This window comes from Centroberyx affinis, unplaced genomic scaffold (assembly GCF_046629955.1).
Source record: "Centroberyx affinis isolate AG114_WGS23_722 - 3 ecotype Tasmania unplaced genomic scaffold, CSIRO-AGI_Caff_v1 ptg004822l_1, whole genome shotgun sequence".
Classification (NCBI taxonomy): domain Eukaryota; kingdom Metazoa; phylum Chordata; class Actinopteri; order Beryciformes; family Berycidae; genus Centroberyx; species Centroberyx affinis.
The window spans coordinates 41,255-61,936 of NW_027282351.1; the positions used below are offsets into that span (position 1 = coordinate 41,255).

Genomic DNA, 20,682 nt, shown 5'->3' on the forward strand with positions numbered 1-20,682 from the left:
ATATTCCTTTATTGTGGCTGTTAAATTGGTCTTGAATTCAGTTACAGGTAGGGTCTTAAAACGTCTTCAGTTCGGCTCTGTGAAACCTGCTGGTTCCCCGGTGCAGATGGAGCATAAAGTGCTCAGCATGGTGGGGTAGACGGAGGCACAGATCAGCTTGTTTTTTGGATCAGACAGGCTGATGCTTCTGTGTTTTTTGTGGCACAAATTGGTATGTTGCTGGGCTTGTTCATCTGTTTTCTATGCTTCTGTGTGTCTTGAGGAATGCTGCAGCAAAGTGCTAAATAGCCCAACTGTCAGTACTTTGCACTGTCAGTGCAAATAATCTATATACATTTGCGCTCAGGATCCTTGATTACCAAGTTAAACTCAATAAGAGCTTAGATCGTTTGGGTATGTCCCCTTCTACTTGATAACCAAATTCACTGTGTTTCAGTCTATCCTAAGACTGAAATATGGCGCTGTCTGCAGAGGAGAGCCATAGGCAGCAGATAGGAGAGCATATCTACCTCTGAAATCAAGGTTTGTCTTTGAAAAGCTGAAAAGCACAAGGTTTGATCGCTGCTGACATATCTGGGTTAGAATGATAGCTGGGTGCCAGGCATCCTCTCCCCCTCTCTCTCTCTCTTCATGAACACCCATAAGGAAAAAAGACCTTCTGACTCAAGTGACAAAACATTCACACGTTCCTGCTTTTCATTGTTTTATAACATACTGTGCTGTCTAACGTCATGGGGATAAGCTGTGTAGGTTTGGCAGCTTGCTTGTAAATCAAGGATAAGGGATTATAAGATGAAATCTACATGTATGTGTGCCTGGTTGGAACATCAAAGCACAGAGCGTATATATATATGTGTGTGTGAGAGTGTGTATAAGAGGACATATATGTAGGTAGAGGCAGCCGAGCTCCTGCTCTGTGAAACTTTGATAATCCAGGCTGAATAACATTCATGTCACATACTCCCCGGCATCTCTCTATAATTCAAACTCTCCCTCTATCCTCTCTCTCTGCTCTCTCGTTCCTCCGCACTCACTCATCTTCACTCTCTCTCTCTCTCTCTCTCTCTCTCTCTCTCTCCCTTTCTCTCTCTGTCTCTCGTTCTCTCCCTCTTCCTCCATCTCTTCCTCCCTGCATCACTCTTTCGCGAGGAAACGAAGGGAGTGGGCGGACAATCTCAGAATCCCTTTCAAGGTTCAAAGTCCCTTTTCTTCCTCCGCTTCCCTTCTTTGTACATTCACAATCATGTACGTACTATGGTTCACATAGTGATCATATAGTTTGTATACAAGCATGCGCAATTGCTAGATATTCGCTTATATTTGTACATGTTAAAGGTTGTGTGCACCTATAAACACACCAGAAAATGGACAGAAAGAGAATACACTCTTTATTACAAGTGATTTAATGGGAAAGCACCTTAACTTCCCTCTTTTCATCCCTGTGGCTGGTATGACGCATATGAAGTGCAGACGCCCACACACACCCACACACACACACACACACCCACTCACGGCTAGTTAAGCATGCTGCCCACTGTGCTGTTTTGCCAACGAACACATGGCCGCTGAAATCTCCAAAGACACACACACACACACACACTTTAGCGTTATTTCCATATCCCTGCACTGATGGCCAGCTTAATACTTTGATACTCACACAGAAGACACCTGATACGATGAATATGTGGTTCTAGCTATCACTATATGCCATAATATGATATAGTTATATGATATGATATGCCTTGTATTTACTAAGGCATGCTTTGGGAGCAAAAATAAATAAATTAAAAAAGTGTTTGTATCTCCCAAATGTCATCTTCTCAGTAACTAAGAAAAACAGCCTTGTTGTCAGATTGACCACCAGGCATTTTTGAGTTCATCTAATGCCGTTTCATAAGCCCGAATTGTATAATATAAATATTTTTTCTCAACCCATAGAGGAGCATGTAATCCTTCAGTTGAATGACAGTCACCTGAATTGGAGTTCGGAGGTTTTCACATGACAAGCGCGATATCTTCTGTTAAGTTTAGATCCACAGTAAATTAACATAAGCCAGTTAATAGTCTTCAGCACGGTGTCTCGCTCAGGAGAAGAGCGTGGCGCTGTCATTACCAAGATTAGGGGTTCTACTCCCACTGGAGCCGCCCACACCAAAAAACGTATGCACTCACCAATCGTGTAAGGTAGTTTGGATAAAAGCATCCACCAAATGGCATATATTATAATTTAATATTAATGAACGGTGAATTGTAAAACAGTGGGCTTAACAAGGCAGAGAAGGTGACATCTTTAGTTAAAGACCACAAAGGGCTTTTTGGTGTCCTGTGTGAGACCACTGTCACAAAGCCTGGGGGGCATGTAGACAGGCGGCGGGGGGGTATTCAACACTCTCTATGTAGCCCTTTTGTCAGGCCCTTGAAAGAGACGCACACACACACACACACACACACACACACACACACTCTGTCCTCCCTCTCTGTACCAGTGTGTCCCCCCTCCTCTGTGACCATCCATGGCATCTCATCCCTCCCCCGGGCTCCCCATATCGCTTTACTTCATTATTTAGCGTGTTATTTTTTCTCCTCCCTGATCTATAGTCCCAACATCACAGAGCCGGCTAATTAATTATGGATGGACCAGAGGGGGGATAGGGGAGGGGGGGGGCTTAAAAAAAAAAACGGCCAGACACCCGCCTCATTACATATGCGCAGTGTTTTTGGAGCTTTATTAATTTATATCTTGTCAGGCTATGCTGAAGCCTTCAGAACTCTTTTGGCTTTTTAATACATTTATTTATTTATATAGCAACCCGCTCTCGCTTTCGTCTTCACCCTCCTCCCCCCCTGCCTCTTGATTTTAATCTCTCACCTTCCACATATTCGCATGCAGATACATGTGCGCACACACACACACACAGATACACACACACGCTCGCCTGCCGACTGTCTCATTATCTGCTCTTGGCGGATGTTAAAAGGTGTTTTGCTCACCTGCAAGTGAAGATTATCTCATCCGCCCCTTGAACACTTGTTTTTTTCTATATTTTTTTTTCAATCGTTTTTTTTTTTCCCGTTTGGAGCGGTGTGGAAAGACGTGGTGTGGTAAACATCAGAGTGCATGACAAATGAAGGGAGGAATATTTTAGAACGGGCCTGACCTAGAACGACAGCTGCTCGCCTTTGAGAAGGCTCATGGCGATGTTCAATCAAAACTGGCATCCAGGCGTCGCAATGAGATGTAATCCAATTTAGGTCAGGCGTTGTAAGAGTGTAAGAATAACATTGTTAGGAGTAATGGTTTTGGCTGAACGATGGCTTATTTTCCCCCTAAAACGCAGTACGAAATAAAAATAAATGGGCGCTTAAAGTATGTATCGACTGCAAGGGTAACCAGAAGAAAGCTATTTCATCTTCTCCTGCACGCAGGAAACTGACTTCCATGGAAGTAATACATACATCTTAATAAACTACATAATTATTTATGCCTCTACTGTTAACGTATGGGACCTGCCGCACTAGCCGTAGGCAGCAAAGCCGACAGCGGCATTCGAGGGAAAACAAACAGAGAGAGGTAAGGAAAGCCCTCTGGCAGCTTGGCATTGAACAGAAGTAGGGGACTTGGACATCCGCCACCCCAACCACACACACTCTCTCTCTCTCTTTCCCTCTCACACACACACACGCACGCACACACACTTTTAGTCCAATCCAATCTGTGTGTGTGAGCTTATTTCACAGTTAACTGTGGGTGTTTGTTTACTCAACTTGTCATCAGCTGGGCAGTCAGAAACAAAGATTTTCATATTTGGCAACGACAGTTGTTCTCTACAGTATGAACATCTGTTGGTGTTGAAAAACATGCTTATGAAGATGTCAAAATGCAAAGAAAATGATCAGAATCTCAAATTAGAGCAGATGTTTTTGTGCCGTGCGCTGGTATGGAGAAACCATCTGTGGCATACATTCCTTCACACATCCATTCCAGCTCGCGTACAAGCGTAACTTTATTATAAACTGTGCGTACCTAGCGGTAAAGTTGAAGTCAGGCTTTTGATGGTCTGAGCTGCTGTAGCGCGCCACATGAAGCCCTCGCCCAGGGGAATTATGGGTAGAGAAGCGCTGATCCAGCCGCCCTGTGGTCGACTCTCGAGTCACTATCAGACACTTTTCTGTGCCAGCTCACCTGATACCTGCAACACTGCCTGATGCATGTACGAGGCACACACATGCATTTGCACGCAGACACACACAAGCCCACCTTCTTTTAACCTCACACACATGCGCACACACACACACACACACACACACACACACACACACACACACACACACACACACACACACACACCCCTCTCATTTCCTCCTCAGTCGGTCTTCCTGAAATCAACCGGATGGACTTTCACATCTGGCCAAGAAAACCACAGCATCCGTCTTCACAGATGAAATGAAAGACGAGAAACAAAAAAAAAATAGGGGGGGAAAGGAGAAAAAAAGCTCTCTCCCAGCTTCAAACGAATCCCCCCGGTGAAGTATTGTATCAATGTACTCTGCACTTTGTAGCCCTAATGCCGGCTTTGAACTGTTTTGGCACCTGTCACAAATACTGATGAAATAGTTTCTCTCTGCTGAGCGCTTTTCTCCTTCTCCCTCTCTCATCTCCCTCTCTTCTCTCCCTTCTTCCCTCCCTCCATCTCTTTCTCATGCTCCCCATTCACTTTCTCTCAGACTTGCTTTACATTTTGCATTCCTCTTTCCCTCTCTCTCTCTGCATCTTCTATTCTACCCCCCCCCCCCCCCCTTCTCATACTCTCATCCCTTCATCCCTCCTTTCGCTCTCTCTCTGAGTAATGTGATCTTTGGGAAATCGGAGGCTGTATGCAACGTGATTTCCACACTCTTGCAACATTTCATCCCATGGACTATTCCAGCAGTGGTTCCATTGCCATTGGCTGGCTTTACATTACCATTGTAAGAGTCAGACCCATACAGTATATATGAAGTCTTTGATGTGAAGCGGTGCAGGACTGATTAAGCCTATAGGATGCAGTGGTGACTCCACTGGACCCTATGGAACTTTTCTTAGAAATTCTCTTACAACCCTTAATTACTGTAAGATTATTCACTATTCTCATCTGTACTTAACTCACTGATAACGAATAATTGAAGGGAGATGAGAAAAGGTGGACAACTGTTATAGACAGATACGGTAATTGTATATCGCTTGCTTCTCCTCCCACACTATTCAAAAAAAAGAAAAAGAAAAAAGGGCTCATCCCTGTATATTACTCATGAGACGACTATATTTAGTCCCTTATTTTTTCAATGTTTCCACTGAGCCGTACCTCGAGGTGACAATGCATTAGCTAGACAGCGGAGAGAATGAAAGGAAGGGATGCTATAAGGAAAGATGAGTGCCAGAGAAAACGACAAGCAGACAGCCAAGCCGACGTAAAGTCGATGGACGGATGAATAAAACATTGGTCAGCAGCAGCCTGTGCTAGGGGCTACACTAGCTTCTGAAAACATTGTATTCTATAAGTTAGCTTTGCCAGCTTTAGTGGTATGATGCTGAAGTGACACAGTATTAAAACCCTCTACGAAACATCAAAATTCACCCAGCATCACTTTTGATTTTTCTTGCATTTGAGCAGAGAGAGCATGAGCTTTTTTTTTTTTTTTACTTTTGTGGCGCCTTGGACGCCGCGAGCTCACAGCTTTTGACACGAGCATCCCTTTTTCTGAGTCAGGACTAGTGCAAATCAATCTGTCCTTCTCTTTCTCTCTTTCTCTCTCTCTCTCTCCTTCCCCATCAATTTTCAGGCCTTGTCTGAGGCTCCAGGCAATTAATTAAGTAGGGTGTTGTCAGGGGGCTTGGGTACGTGGTGTGGTGTGAAACGCAGCCATTCACTGCTGATGTGACTGGATCAAGCTCTGACTGTAGGGTGGATAGATGGATGGATGAATGGATGGATGGAGGGGATGGATAAAGAGACGGAGAAAGTGTAGTAAGAGCCGGGCAAGCCTCTGACTTTTTTTTTCTCTCTTTCTCCAGTCTAACATGCCCCCTCGTCACACTTTTGTCTTTTCTTCCCTTCCCTTGCTGAATCCGTCTCTTTGGCCAAATTTTCCCCCCTTTTCTCTCTTTCCTCTCCTCACATCAATAGCTCTCTGACTCGGGCCATTTCTCTCAGCTCCGTTCCCAATTAAACTCACCTCTTCCACTCCCTCTGTCTTCCTGTCCATCCTATCTCTGCTCCTCTCCTTCACCACCACTACCCCCACACTCCCTAGATCAACTTCTCTCTCCACTTTTCTCTCCTTCCCTCTCCTTCTCTCACATCAATTTCCTTCCCTTCCTCTCCACTGCCCTGTTTCCCCCTCATTCTCTCTCCACCCCTCCTTCATTTTCCCCCTCCTTCCCTTCCTCATCCTCTGCATCTTCCTCCCACTGCCCCTCCCTACCTCAATCCCTCCTCTTCTCAGCCATTCATTCACCTTCTTATTCTCTCTCCCCCTCCTCACCTCCTAGTTGATTATATACCAGGTTGTCAGTAGCCTGCTTCTTCTTATAGTATTCCCCTCTCTCATTATGTGTTGTGTGTGTTTGATCAGACACACAAGGCCAGGGCTAAGCAGGCTAATGAACAAACCCCAGCATTGTGTTCAGGCCCTGGGGACGCACCGTAGCTTCTAATGCACAACAGCTCAAAGTGTGTGTGTGTGTGGTGGAGGGGGGGATTCACTGACAGAGAGCCAGCTATCTGCATGAAGGAAAAGCTAAAACGACAAGTGGAGGGTGTATTGGCGTACACAGCGCCTTGTGTGCAGTGAATATTTTACAAGGATCCGGTCCATGTTTTTTTTTTTTTTTTTAAGTGGGGGGAGACGTGTCACCGCGAGTTTGTTGTTGCATCCTGCAGCTCTGACTGGCTGAGACGAACCGTCGCCTCCTCTGTGCTGCTGCTACAGACGTTAAAGCAGGGAGGAAGCTGAAAGATAGATTGGGTTGCTCACTGACACTTTTTTGGGGTTCAGGACGGGGTAAAGAAATTTGTGTGATTGTTTTCCACTGACAGTTTTCAGGATAGGCAAATGATCCAATGCCCTGACACCTAAGACCTTATTTTTCAAGCCCCTTTTTCCTCCCATATGAAATAGTCTATTTCATTTCCTTTCCCATTACACTCGCTGTAGGCCTGTCACTTGTGGTGTGAGTCACTTAATAGTGTCTCTAGGTTGTTAAATGTGTGATATGTCAGAAGTGATTAGGTTAGTCATGCTGTTGGCGCGAACAGTACAGTACAGGGTGGGTTAGTTCCACCCAAGGCTTTAACTCATGTTGTATAAGATCTGTCACCTCTCTCTCTCTCTCTCTCTCTCTCTCCCTCCCTCCCCTTAATTCCTAGTGCTGACAAAGTGTGGTATAAACACTGTAATGACTTCATTTCTTCCTACACACACACACACACACACACACACATACTGTATATCCATGACACATTATGGACTGAGTGGACTGTCCTTTCTTGTCCTGGTTCAATAAAGTGAACACACACACACGCATGGACAAACATGAATGCAACTGCATACTGAAAAACCTAGTATCCATCCAAATACATCAATTCAAAAGGATAAGCGCGCACACACACACACACACACACACACACACCGGACACACACACACACACACACACACACACACACACACACACACACTCTAACGCCCTCCAGGACTGTTCTCCAGTGGTGTGAGCCAGTGGATGGGCTGTTTCCAGATTATCTAAACAAGACTCTGTCAACCCCAGCCAATATCGCTGACCTACACACGCACACACACACACACACACACACACACACACACATGCAACACATTGTTCTTGAGCTCATTACTCCACTCCACACATGGACACAATACACTGGAACCTATCTTCCTGCCATAACAATGCAGTGCTGTTGTTATGAGAGTAGTGTTTCATGGGGAAGATAATACTGGTTGAACTCAGTATGAAACTCTCTGTAGTATCCCTCATTCAAGTGTTGTCATGTCGCAATAAAATCTGGTGCAAGGCTAGTGGGAGTGTGTTGCACAAGCCCATAGTGTGTGTGGACACAATTTATCACAACACACTTCTTTTACACTTTTTTTGTGTTTTGTAGCCAAGCTGGCGTGTAGTCAATCACGTAACCCTTCCTCTCTTTTCTTCTCCCCAACTGTTAACAACAACAAATGAGTGACTCATGTCATCGCCCCTTCTCTTATCTCGGTGTCACTCTCCCTTCCTCTGACTCTAATGAACAAGCTGTCTCTCTTTCTTCCCGTGGGGGGGAAAACAAACGAGTAACCGGTCTGCCTCTCTTTTTTCTCTTACCTCTATAGGACTGCCCCCAGATCCTGCCCTCCACCCAGATCTACATCCCCGTGGGGGTGACCAAGCCCATCACCCTGGCCGCCAAGAACCTCCCCCAGCCCCAGTCAGGACAGAGGAACTACGAGTGTGTCTTCCACATCCAGGGGGAGACCCACAGCGTCACCGCCCTCCGCTTCAACAGCACCTCCATCCAGTGCCAGAAAACCTCGGTGAGTAAAAGGGGGGATAGAAAAGAGGAAAGGTGGCAAATGGGTGGGATGAGTGGACGCCATTTTGGTGCTGCTGATGGTGGAGAACAGTGCCAAGAATGACAATGAGTTCACTAGTCACCGTGGAAAAAACAGAGAAACAAAAGGGGACGCCATTTTGGTGCAGTTGATGAAGCATGCGAGCTAGTTATGATTACTTCAGCTAGTTATGGGATTCATTGCTTTTGTTGGTATCAAGAGGACATCGGTGATGCTGACAGTTGGATAAGGAGAAACTGGCTGGGAATGATGGAGGCCATTTTGGTTCTGGAAAGCGCAGAATAATCTAGACAATGTATTGCCCAATTTTCTAGTTAATGTAAAGTGTAGTGGCAAATGACACCATTTTAGCACCTCTAACTATCCTATGGACTGTTTTATAGTCACAATCTAAGCTTGCAGGCAACATTTTAGTGCCTTTGAGGAAACATGGAAGATGCTTACAGAGTAGTTTAGGCCAGAGGCATAGCCATTTAATGCTATTGCTCTTGAACTAATCAATGTTACTAGGTAACTATCCCAGTGAAGACATTGACTCGGTCAGAGTTTAAATAATGACCTCCCACCACTAATGACCACTTTGTCAAGTAACATGCTCATTGTCCTGATGGATCACCATTCGCCGCTTTTGAGACTGGCTTTGTCACAATCTAGACAAATGACCCAATACTGATCTTCCACATTGAACTGATAGTTGGCAAATAGATATTGACGTCAACAGAGTTCACACAGACTTGTATGTTGGAGCCCATACCGATGATCAGGCTTCACTCCGTGGCATAGGAATAACCCAGTAATCTGATTACTGCTCTAAATTATTACGAGGAAGCATGGTTTGTGCAATACATCATTTAGACTGTTGGTCAAGTGTGAAGCAGGGATGGTCAGCCATCATAGTTTTGTGGTATGCTTTTATGATTTTTAATGTAGCTGGGCTGGTAGGGATGCAGAGCGGTGTGTGCCAGATTATGGTGTGCCCAAGGATGTTTTTTTGCAGAAGTTTTCATAAGAGAAATTCTGTGTGTGTCTATATAGGTGTGTATATTTAGAGGATTTACAGGTAGGCGGTGGTGTGTGTGTGTGTGTGTGTGCGTGTGCATGCCTGTGTGTGCATGTGTTTGTGAGTCTTCAAACTAGCGTGACAGATAAGAGGTAGCTAGCGTCGCGCTTCACTGAGGCTGAAAATGTGAAGAGGAAGTCTGTCTCTGAACCTAGTTGGAAGCGGATTGATCATGTTTACACCTCCACTCTATACCCCTCTCTCTCTCTCCCTCTCTCTCTGTCTCTCTCTCTCTCTGTGCAAGTAGAACTCATCTTTTTCACTGCCTTTCTCCCTCCGTCTGTCATACTTTCTCCTCCCTCTCATTCCCTCCTTTTCTCTCTGCCTCTTCCTCTTCTCTCAAACACTCACTTCTGCTGCTGGTTGCTTCTGTCCCTGTCTATTTTTCCTATTTCAAGGTAGAGTGCAGTGCAACATTATGATGAGAGCTGGTGTTATTGATTCTGTTTTAGATGAGGGTTCTGCGGCTGTCACTGTAACATGTCAAACATGGAAGCCAACATGTGACAGATTAAAAGAAAAAAAAAAAACATCAACCACAACACCTAGAAGCCTTCACTAATTAGCTTTAGCACCTTGAAGCGCTAACACCTCCCACACATCAGTATGCTACACCTTACCAGCGCAGTCGCAGATTTATCCATCCGTATAGATATGAGCAGACACATGTTTAACATACCCGAACAGCAGTCTTTGCTTAGCTGTATAGTTGGCCGGCTAGCCTCTGTGACAGCTAGCGTAATGTCTGATTCTGTCTGTATCGACGAGCAGTCGTTAGGTGCTGGCACGCGCTAGCCAGTTGTTTGTGAAGGCAGGGCTAATTAGCTAGCGACAGGGCTGTCTCTCCACAGAGAAGCCTGTTTATTGACTGTTTATTGTAGCAGCAAGGCAGTGCTAATCAGCAGCACAGCCCAGGCCCAGCCAAAAGCTGAATTTCTCCATTTGATGCCCACAAAGCAGACATGCTAGCAGCAATTAGCCTTGAGCTGTCAGCGCTTAGCCATTGTTAGCAATTAGCCGTGCCGACTTGACCGCGCAGGCAGATATCGATGCGACATGTACATCGAGTCTGCATGAGGGCTCGGTTAGATTTAGTGGATAAAAAAGGTGCCAGCTGTATGAAGTTGCCATTAAAGCATAATTTATCCAGGCTTGAGCTTATGAGTATAATTATGTGTCATGAATTATTAGGATGAGAGTCTTTTTATAGCGCTGGAGCGGTATTTCAAAAGAATGAGCATCTCAAATATTAGTTTATCCGTTTTTAGACCTTCATATCTCTATTTTTCATGGGCACCCTTCCATGTTTGTTCCTACTTTGACAGTGTTCAGCACTGCCTCAATGAATCATGTATGACTCTGCAGTAGAAATAGACTTCATCTGCTATGCTGCGTACACACTGCTGCCTGGTTGCATAGGCATGCAGCTATGGGGATAGGGGTTAATCAGAGTCTGTGTGAGTGTGTGCACATGTGCATCCTTCAATACGCCTAAGGCTATGTATCCCAGGATGATTGTGTGTGTGTGTGTGGTTCCATTATACCAACAGCTATTGCAGAGAGACTGATGGGGGGCTGGCTAATCAATGGGATAAACACAGGGGTGTTAATCCACAGTTTAGCCTTGTGTTTAAGATGCACACAAGTGTTTACCACTGTGTCAAACTGACACACACTCACTTATTGTAGGAAAGGCCGGGAGAAGAGAGTTGTGTTGAGAATTCATATGGCTAAAGTAATGAAGGAGAGGGGAGGGGAAGATGGAGGACAGGATTCCTAGAGTGAAAGAGGAGATGAGGGAGAAGGAGAAACGAGCAGAGGAAAGGCTACATGCAGTGAAGTTGAGGGAAGAGGAGAGGAGGATAGGAAGGAGGAGAGGAGGAGAGACAACACTAGGAAAACAGTGGAAACGGCAAAAAATGGAGATGAGAAGAGGCAAGAAAGATGTGGGGAAATCGTAGCGTAGTAGACAATTTGAGGTGAGATGAATGGAGAAAAGTGAGAAGGAGAGCGATATATAGACGAGAACAAAGAATAGAAGAGGTGACAGGGTGTGAGGAAGAGAATCTGCTCAAAAATGTTTCCCAAGGCCAAAACCCATTCTCTTACTATCACACAATATCATGACACCATCCAAAAGAGGTATCTATCCACAGAATATCCAGGATATCCGCAGCCAGATCATGTTTTAACTCCAGTTTCGCACACATTACTCCTTTTACATTGAAAATAACAACTCAGTCCTCTTGTATAGTATCCCCTAACAGGAGATTGTCAATAACCTACTGTATATGTGACACACATGATATATGATAGTGTAACTTCAGCTCCATACTAACCTTGTTTGGTATTGGCTGTCCATATCCGCTTATGGGGGAAAATATTGGTCCTATGGCATTTCTATATTAGATTACTGTACATACCGACTCATCCCGAAGGGGAAAGAGCAAGCGTATCACAAGACATGAGAAAGAATGCAGTGGAACAAGTATTGGAAAGAACTTGGCTTTTGAAGCAGAGACATGAAACGAATACGCTGCTTTATAGTCAAGGTCTTAAGACTTTGAAGAATCATGAGTTTTGGGTAAGGATTTTGAAATTTGCTCAAAGCTGTGAAGTTTGCTGTGTTGAGCTTTAAAAAGGTTGACATTTACATTGTAAAAGGAATGGCCCATCACACAATTCCCCTTTCCAAGTTGTGTACTCAGCCAAACATAATTCAATATTCTGTGAAAGTTGATGAAAAGGCAGACTGTCCAAGGCCCTGTGCCGAGTTAATTGGAGGAAAATGCTGATCATTTCAAAAATGTCCTCTCCATATTTCCTTTTTTTTTCTTTTTTTTTTTTTCTTCCAAAAAAGCCCACATTACCACTGCGACACACCAAGCCATCCGCCAGGCCTTATGGTCGCGGTTAGCTATGGTCAGCAGCAACCCAAACAACAAGCTGGTGTCTTGACCAGTCCCTTCCTGTTTTCTGACCCTGTCCAGACAGCTTCCTGGTGTGTGGGCCAATCAGAGGCTGAGGTTAGGGCCCAAGGGCCAATCAGACGCTGCGCTACGGGCTGGGAAGTTGTGCTCAGAGAGCCACAAGGATCATGGGAGCTAGTAAACACACATACACACCCATGCTTGCAAACGCACACTCTCACACACACGCACACTCTCACACACACACACACACACACACACACACACACACACACACATTCTGGGGTCAGAGAGGGTGATTGAACACAGCTGGGTATCGTTTGAAGGCCAAGGGTGAAAGGAAGAGGAGCGCAAAGGGAGGTGAACTTTTCTGTCTCAGTTGGTTTTTCTTTCTCTCCTCATCCTCGTTCTGCTGTTCCTCCCATTTTGTCTCTTCCATCCATACTTCAGTGTCTCCCTTTTTTTCTCTCTCTCCCTCTTTATCCTTCTTTCTTGTTTCTCCCTGGAGGGCAGGAATGAGAGAGGACAGATAATATCAGCGCAGGCCTTACACCATTACCTTCCGTCTGATAAACCAGTTGGCCACTCCATCACCCTCTTTCTCTCACTCCTTCACCGCTGAGGACAAAAAAAAAAAGATACGGGGGCAGGAGGAGAAAATCTAGTTTGGGATAGGGTGTGTGTCTGTGTGTTATTTTTCTGTGTGTGTGTGTAGAGAGCAGCTGTTTGTTAAAGCAGAGATGGGAAGTATCAGGGGTCCTGATGGCATCCAATTAAGGCAGATAAAATGATGATGAATTGCAGTCGGGCAGTGGAGACGGACGCCTGTGTGTGTGTTTGTTTGTGTTTGTGTGTGTGAGCTCATGCACACACACACACACACACAGGAAGACAGGAGGAGAAGCAAACAAGGAAAGAAGCCATACGATTTGGAGAAGATTGGGCTGGGGAAGAGAGAAAAAAAGGGAGAGAGAGAGCAGGATGAGGAAGAGAAAAAAGGGAAGAAAGGCAAGGAGAGAGGAATGAGAGAGATGGATGAAGAGGAGGAGGGAAAGAAAGGAAGGAGTGCTATAAGACTATAATGAGACCATATGGAGAGAAAGAGAGAGAGAGAGAGAGACAGAGAGAGAGAGAGTTTGGAGTAGAGAGAGGGCATAGCTGAGAAATAATCTGCTCTGTTCCAATGGGAAATGAGAGAAGGATGGCAGATGAGAAAGATGGATGGATAGATGAATGGATGGATGGATGGAGCAAATAGAGGGCTAGAGAAGAGGTAGAGGCCAAGTCTGTCTGCAGGGATGGTGGTTAATACAAACCACACTGGTCTAATGGTGTCACACACCCCTACTCTGTGTGTGTGTGTCTGAGAGAGAGAGAGAGAGAGAGAGAGAGAGACAGCGCTGTTACAAAGTTATTCATTTCCTCCGACTTTGTGAAGACTTTCTGGTGTCTGTGGAATGTTTTTTCTCCTATACTTTTAGACCAATCTAGCTTTAACTTAAAAACTAATAATAATCTCTAAATTAAAAAAAGGGGGAAAAAAAAAACGTATTCATAACACACACACACAAACACAGTGTTGGAGGTGGCAGAGACAAGGCTAATGAGGACCTCAGTGATGGGCGGTGCAGGGAGTGGGCGCAGCGGAGCATGGTATGGTCTGGTCTGGCATGGCCTGGCACAGCTTAATGAGATATAAACACTAGACCTGCCACCGCAGTCAGCCACAGCGCACACTGATACCGTTTTAATTGGCTTGCAGACTGCGTGTGGGTGTCTGTGTCTGTGTGTGTGTGTGTGTGTGTGTGTGAGAGTTTTGTGGGTTGAAAGTGCGGGGGGAATTTACTGGAGTTTATTGTGGGAGTTTCTGTCCGTTCCCTCGCTTTCCTTTGGTGTCATTCGTCATATGCAATGTCTCAGACGACGCTGATCAGATTCTGATGAAACTCGGGGAAATGATGCATCCCCACCCTTGTGTCCTGGCATTTTTACGTTACTCTGATTGACCCAAGGGGGCGCTACATCATTTGTTTGTTCTTTGATGTGTCACACGCGATATCACAGACACTGGGGGAATGATGCATCTCAATTATAGGTTGAATTACAGGTTGACAATTAAAAGTTTACAAAGGTGAAGCCAAGGTAACGTATTTGTTACTGATTGGCCCAGAGGTGGACTGTATCATATGCAGGGGACGAAGTGGTTAGTGCTGCCTTGTTGTTTGTTTGTTGTTGTTTTTTATGGGAATGTGTGTGATTAAGTCAGATTAAGACACTGTGTGTGTGTGTGTGTGTGTGTGTGTGTGTGTGTGTGTGTGTGTGTGTGTGTTTGTGTGTGTGTGTGTGTGTGTGTCAGTCAGCAAGTGTATGCTGTAAAAGGGAGTGCGAAAATTCAAAGAGAGTTTATATTTATGAGAATTTGTGAGAGGTGTGTGTGTGTGTGTGTGTTCAGGCCATTTACTGGGTGACTTATTGTGTATGCATGCTTTCACTGACTGCCCTCCCATCCATCTCTCTCCTAAGCAGCAGGGAGAGAGGGAGGGGAGAGAGAGCAGTGCCTCGCAGTATTCCACCCTATCATGCATTCCCTCTATCCTAAACAACCCCTCCCTTCCCTCTCTCCCTCCTCTCTCTCTCTCTCTCTCTCTCTCTCTCTCTCCTCGTCCTCTAGCTCCATCTCCCTGCCTCCCTCTTTCCTCCTCCCCTCTTCATCTTCATCCCTCCTTCGGCTCACTGCCTCTCCTCCTCTCTGACAGGTGAAGAGCAGTGCTCCCACGCTCCTGTCCTGGCTAAATAAGAATTAATTGCCGCTCAGCTATCAGCATATGGCAGCTTCTCCACCTTTCCTCCGCCCCTCTCTCCCTGTATCTCTCTCTCGCTTTCTCTCCCCTCTCTCACTCAACTCCCTCTCGACTTCTATATCCGCTATCTCTAACCTTTACTCTTACTCCACTCTCTCTCTCCTAGCTCTCCCTCTTTCTTCTTCTCCTGTCCTTGTTTCTCTACACCCTTGCCCCTCTCCCGCTCTCCTATCATCTCTACCTCCTCTCTTGAACCCCACCCTTCTTCCTTCTCCCTGCTCTCAGCTGTATGGAGATGGTTTGATGGGGCAGAGAGGCTGAAAAAGTAATCTCCAGACCTTAGCCAGAGGAGAGGAGAGAGGAAAGGTGGGGAGAGGAGAGAGAGAGAGAGAGGCTTGTCACACATGGTTAAACTGGAGGTGAGCACCTCTGCCTGCCTCTGTCTGATTACATTTGCAGCCATTTTAAATCCGTAGAGTCAAACCCAGACAACTCAAAGGCAGCCACTCTGTATGACTCTGTATGCTGAACGGCATCCTCGACAGCTCACATGCAAACAGCTGAGAAACCTGTCTAACCAGTTGTGCAACACGCTGAACTGGAGCGCTCCGTGCTTGACCAGCTACCCTGCTCAGCTACGCATTTTCATTTGATCCAACTGTACGTTTGCATATAGACTGCAAATGAAGTATCAACCCAGCCCAACTGAAAAGTAGTGAGACCGCTGCAATGGGCAAAACTGATTATACAGTGGTGAGACATTCAGTCAACTTGATGTTTCGGTTGGATATGGGACAGTTAAGTGCCTGTAGTGCGTTTGAGGTGTTTATATGAGCTCAAGTAACTCAGTCCTATTAAAGTGATAATCTGCAACATTTTCATGTAAATAAATGTCCGATACGCTACTCTTTATTGCCGATGCACAGTAGTGATTCACATTATACCCAATTCGTGAAAGCTTTTACATTTGCTGAAGAAAGAGCGCCACCTACAGAAACTCAAACTTGATCAACAGGAAATCCAAAGAAAAAGACGTCACTGTACTGGACACACTGTTTGATTGACAGGTGATCTCTGGGAAGAGCAGTGTTTTATTTTCTCCACCTCTCTGTATGTGTGTGTGTGTGTGTGTGTGTGTGTGTGTGTGTGTGTGTGTGTGTTGTGGGATAGAGAGTGCTACTTTAGGGATGGTGAGGTAATGTAGGTGTGTGTCTGAGCGTATAGTAAAATGTAGCCTGTATCTAGGCAGAGTGGTTATATAGATTGGGTGGCTTGGTGGTTTGCAGAAAACGTGTTTGTTGGAGCAGGAAGAATGACCGACAGAAGGATGGAATGAAATGACAGAGGGAAGGGGGGGTGGGGATATCGAAAAACATGGACATTTCTGCAAACGACCAAAAATCTGCCTTTTGTCCGGGGAGAGGTCTAGTAAGCTTACACTAGCTTAATACGTAGGCTGGAAAATGGGGAAACATTGGCTATGGCAGCATTATTTTTCCCTCAAGCCAGCACTTTTCTCTCCTTCTCCCTCGCTTTCTTTCCATCAATGAAGAAAGTATGTGTGCGAGCGCGTATGCACGTGTGTGTGTGTGTGTGTGTTGCGTGTGTGCAAGAGATAAGCCGGGTAACTGGGTCCAGCCATGCTCCAATCCTGTTAGCATTAGCGATTAGCGCTGGCTAACAGGCCCCCATTATGAGCTGGGGCTAATTCTACGCCGCCTGACCCCACACATACACACACATACACACGCTAAGCTATAGGAAGGATTACCACTTGATCCTTGATTAGGAAGCCATATCTGCCTGGAAGTTGGGAGTTGTGTGTGTGTGTGTGTGTGTGTGTGTGTGTGTGAGTGTGTGTGTGTGTATAGTAGGGTAGTGCATCTATACGTTGACATATACTGCTCAGGATTGTGTGTGCCAAGCCTTATCTAGACTGGCAAAACACATTTCACTTGGGCCAGCATTCAGTCTGTATCCCCAACTTTTTTTTTTTCTTCTCTCACATCGTCCTGATGTATCATCCTTTACAACTGCGTCACCGCATCAGTGTTTCTCACTTTGTAACAACTGTCATTGTCACCTTGAGAGGGAGAAGTATAGAGGGAGGGAGGGAGAGAAAGAAGGAGAGGAAAGAGATCAACCTCTCCTATCCCAGGTATAGGCTTGCCCTAGGCTAGTTTGATATTTTTAGCCGTCCAGCTTGCGCACACCTTCAAAATGACTAATTATCAGGCTGTGACCCTCACAGAAGGTACCCGTTGTTACTCCATACCTCTTTCTCTTCACCGCCCCCTTCCTCTCCCCTCCTCTCCTCTCCCTCCATCCATCCGTCCCTGCCTCCTCCTCCTCTCTTCATTTTTTTTAGCGACGGAGGTCCAGCTGGTGAATCGGTGGTGTTTGCATCGGCACTTTTCTGCGAGAGCCTGTTGTGGGGCACCGTCTCTCCTTCTTCTTTACTTTCTTTCATTTTTTCTTTCTCTCCCTCATCCAGATTTTCACTCTTCTCACACTTTTTTGTCATGGTCTATTTTGTTGGCAGAAAGAGGGGAAGGGAAAGGAAAGGGGGAGCGCAGACTAGATGTGCTCTCCTTCTGTTTCTCTCAGTATCTCCTGCTCTCTATTTATTTCTCTCTTTTTCTCCATTTCCCTCTCCCTGTATATATTTCCATCTCCATCTTCCATCTCCTCTGTCTTTCTCTGTCTACCTTTCTGTAGCTCCTTCCCTCTCGCTGTTTCTCTTTTCTTCTATAGGCCTCCCCTGTCTATTATGTCTATTTACCACTCACTACCTCTCTTCAGTGTCCATCCTTTAGATTTCACACACTCTTCATCTCTCTCTGCCCATCCGGTTCAAAGAATCCTGATCACTAGTGGGCCCTTGTTGCTGTGTTGCGTCTCTCCTCTCACCTTCAGTCTGTTGGTAGGCTGTTCACATCTTCTAAGGTCAAAGGTCTTAGGTGCAACGACTCTACTGTTTCCTGTAGCATTATGAACAGAATTTAGAAATTAGTTACTATTATTCTCTCTCTCTCTCTTTCTCTCTCTCTCTCTCTCTCTCTCTCACGCACACATACTGACCTTTTGAGAGTAACCTGCTTAATGTTTGTGTTTTGATATTGGAATCCACTGTGAAGTGAATAAACCATGTGCGAGGTGTGTGTGTGTGTATTCCCTGGACTGTGCATTGTGCATCGATGCTGGTTGGCTATGAAAGTTTAATAAGCCTTCAGTGCAATGAGAGGAGATGGGCTCTGGGATCATACCTAACCTTTCCACCACAATCACCACCACCCCACCTCACCCCCCGTTGCCCATTACACACACATACACGCACATACACACTCTTCCCTAACTAAATATTCATGTTTTTGTTGAGTGAGGATGCATGCTCAAGCAGATCCCAACATCCCCCTCTCTCGACATAGGCCTCCTTTGAGGACGGATACACAAATACAGACGCACATATCTGTAACTTGGACATACGCAAGGGAAGGAGGGCGGGCAGTGTTATTGTTGTAGTTGCAACCTGTGTGTGTGTGTGTGTGTGTGTGTATGTGTGTGCTCATTTTCAGGGGGAAGTGTAAGACTTGTCGGGGTGTAAAGCAGGGTTAAGGGGCGTACACACATCTATCATCTATTTCTCTATCAGCGGAACGGGCTCAAGAGTCAAGAGGGGGTCAGGCGGGGCTCTGATTGGCCGGTCAGCAGAGAAGCGGGGGCATCCCATTGGTGATCCCCCGGCAGCTCGCTGTGGGGTTGGGAGAGCTGGAAGTGGAGGGAGGCTTGACCCCTCGTCCTTTACTGTTGACTCTCCCGAGTCCTGTTAGCTGGATAACATCTCTCTCTCTCTCTCGCTCTCTCTCTCATGATCTTTCTTTCTCTGTTTTTTTTTTCCTTTTCTGTCACTTGTTATTTTTGTTCTCACTTTCTCTGTTTATCTCTCATATCTCACTCTCTCTCCCTTCACATGTTCTCAGGGGCAGTCTTCCTGAGCATCTCCCTCTCCTTTCCTCTTCCTTATTCCGTCCTTTCTCTCAATCTCTCTCTCACACACACACACACTCACACACACACATTTCCTCCATCCCTTCCCGTTGAAGGAGTGCTCTAGTTCCCAGGCAGACTGGGTGGTCTCTTGGGGAGGGGGGAGGGGGGGGGGGGGGGGGGAGTGGGGAGTGAGGGAAAGATTGAGGAAGTTCATATGCTAGGTCTGTGGTGAGGAGAAATAATAGCTGACGTTCAAAGATATGTGTTGCTGCGTGGTTTTATGTGCCTGCGTTCGCGTGTGCCTGCATTTTTTTTTTTTTTATATACAACGCGATCCGTCTTTGATGCATTTGCTGCCGTGTGTCTCTTGGAAACTGTCCCGTGCGCAGAATGCATATTTACAGTACGCACATGTGTTTCCCTGGACATGTTTGGTATATGCGAAAAGGAACCTGCTCCATATTTCCTTGTTTGACTGTGGGCGTTCGGGGAATCGAGGGAGGGGAGAGAAAGGCAGAGAGATTGATAGGGGAGGAGGGTTAGGCAGAGGTAAAGGGAAGGAATAATATGAGAGAGAGAGAGAGAGGGAGAGAGAGAGGAAAGGAGGATCGGAAGAGAGGGAGAGGCAGAGGAATGTGTGAAAAGACCAAGGCGGACATGTCAGGGAACAAATTGAAAATGCCAATTTCACTTTAGCCCCCACCAGCTCAGGCGCTTATAGCCCGGCCCCTGCCTCTTATTCCATGTGTAAATGAATGGTGTCCGCAGCATAACACACAATCACCTCTCTCTATCCATCTCCCTCTCTCTCCCTCTCCTCCTCTCTCTCTTTCTCCTTTACCCTTCCTGCTGTATCATCCTCCCTCCACCCCGTTCCTATCATCTTTCTCATCCTTCTCTCACCATCTCTTCCCTTTTTTTTTGCTCTTTAAACCGGCCTTTCCCGTTTTCCCAGTGCAATCCACATCTGTCTTTCTGACCCATCAGCCATTCCGACCGATTTTCTCCCATCTCCCTCGTTTCCCCTTTTCTTTTTCCGTCCTTCCTCGGCACTCTATCCAACGTTATTCTCACCTTCACGCTCCCCTCTTCTCCTCACCTCCAACCTTACTTTCCCCTCTCTCTGTCTGACCCCGCCACAGTGCACTAAGCACACCGTGCCATGTTGTCTCTACTAAGATACTAGGTGCACTCTGGGACTGAAAGAACAGCCCCTTTTCTCACAAAGCCTGCATAATCCTCAAGTCTTTTTTCTCTTACTCTTTCCAACTTTCCCAAGGTGTG

At 45.9% G+C, this 20,682-nt stretch overlaps 1 protein-coding gene across 1 annotated transcript in view; it reads left to right on the plus strand.

Moving 5' to 3' along the window:
* Positions 1-20,682, plus strand: part of LOC139666136 (plexin-A1-like) — a gene marked incomplete at both ends in the record, with an annotated part of 83,358 nt that overhangs the window by 37,565 nt on the left and 25,111 nt on the right. The window contains one exon of the mRNA XM_071545254.1: positions 8,378-8,578. Coding sequence (XP_071401355.1) covers positions 8,378-8,578 — 201 coding nt within the window. The remainder of the gene's footprint in view (positions 1-8,377; positions 8,579-20,682) is intronic.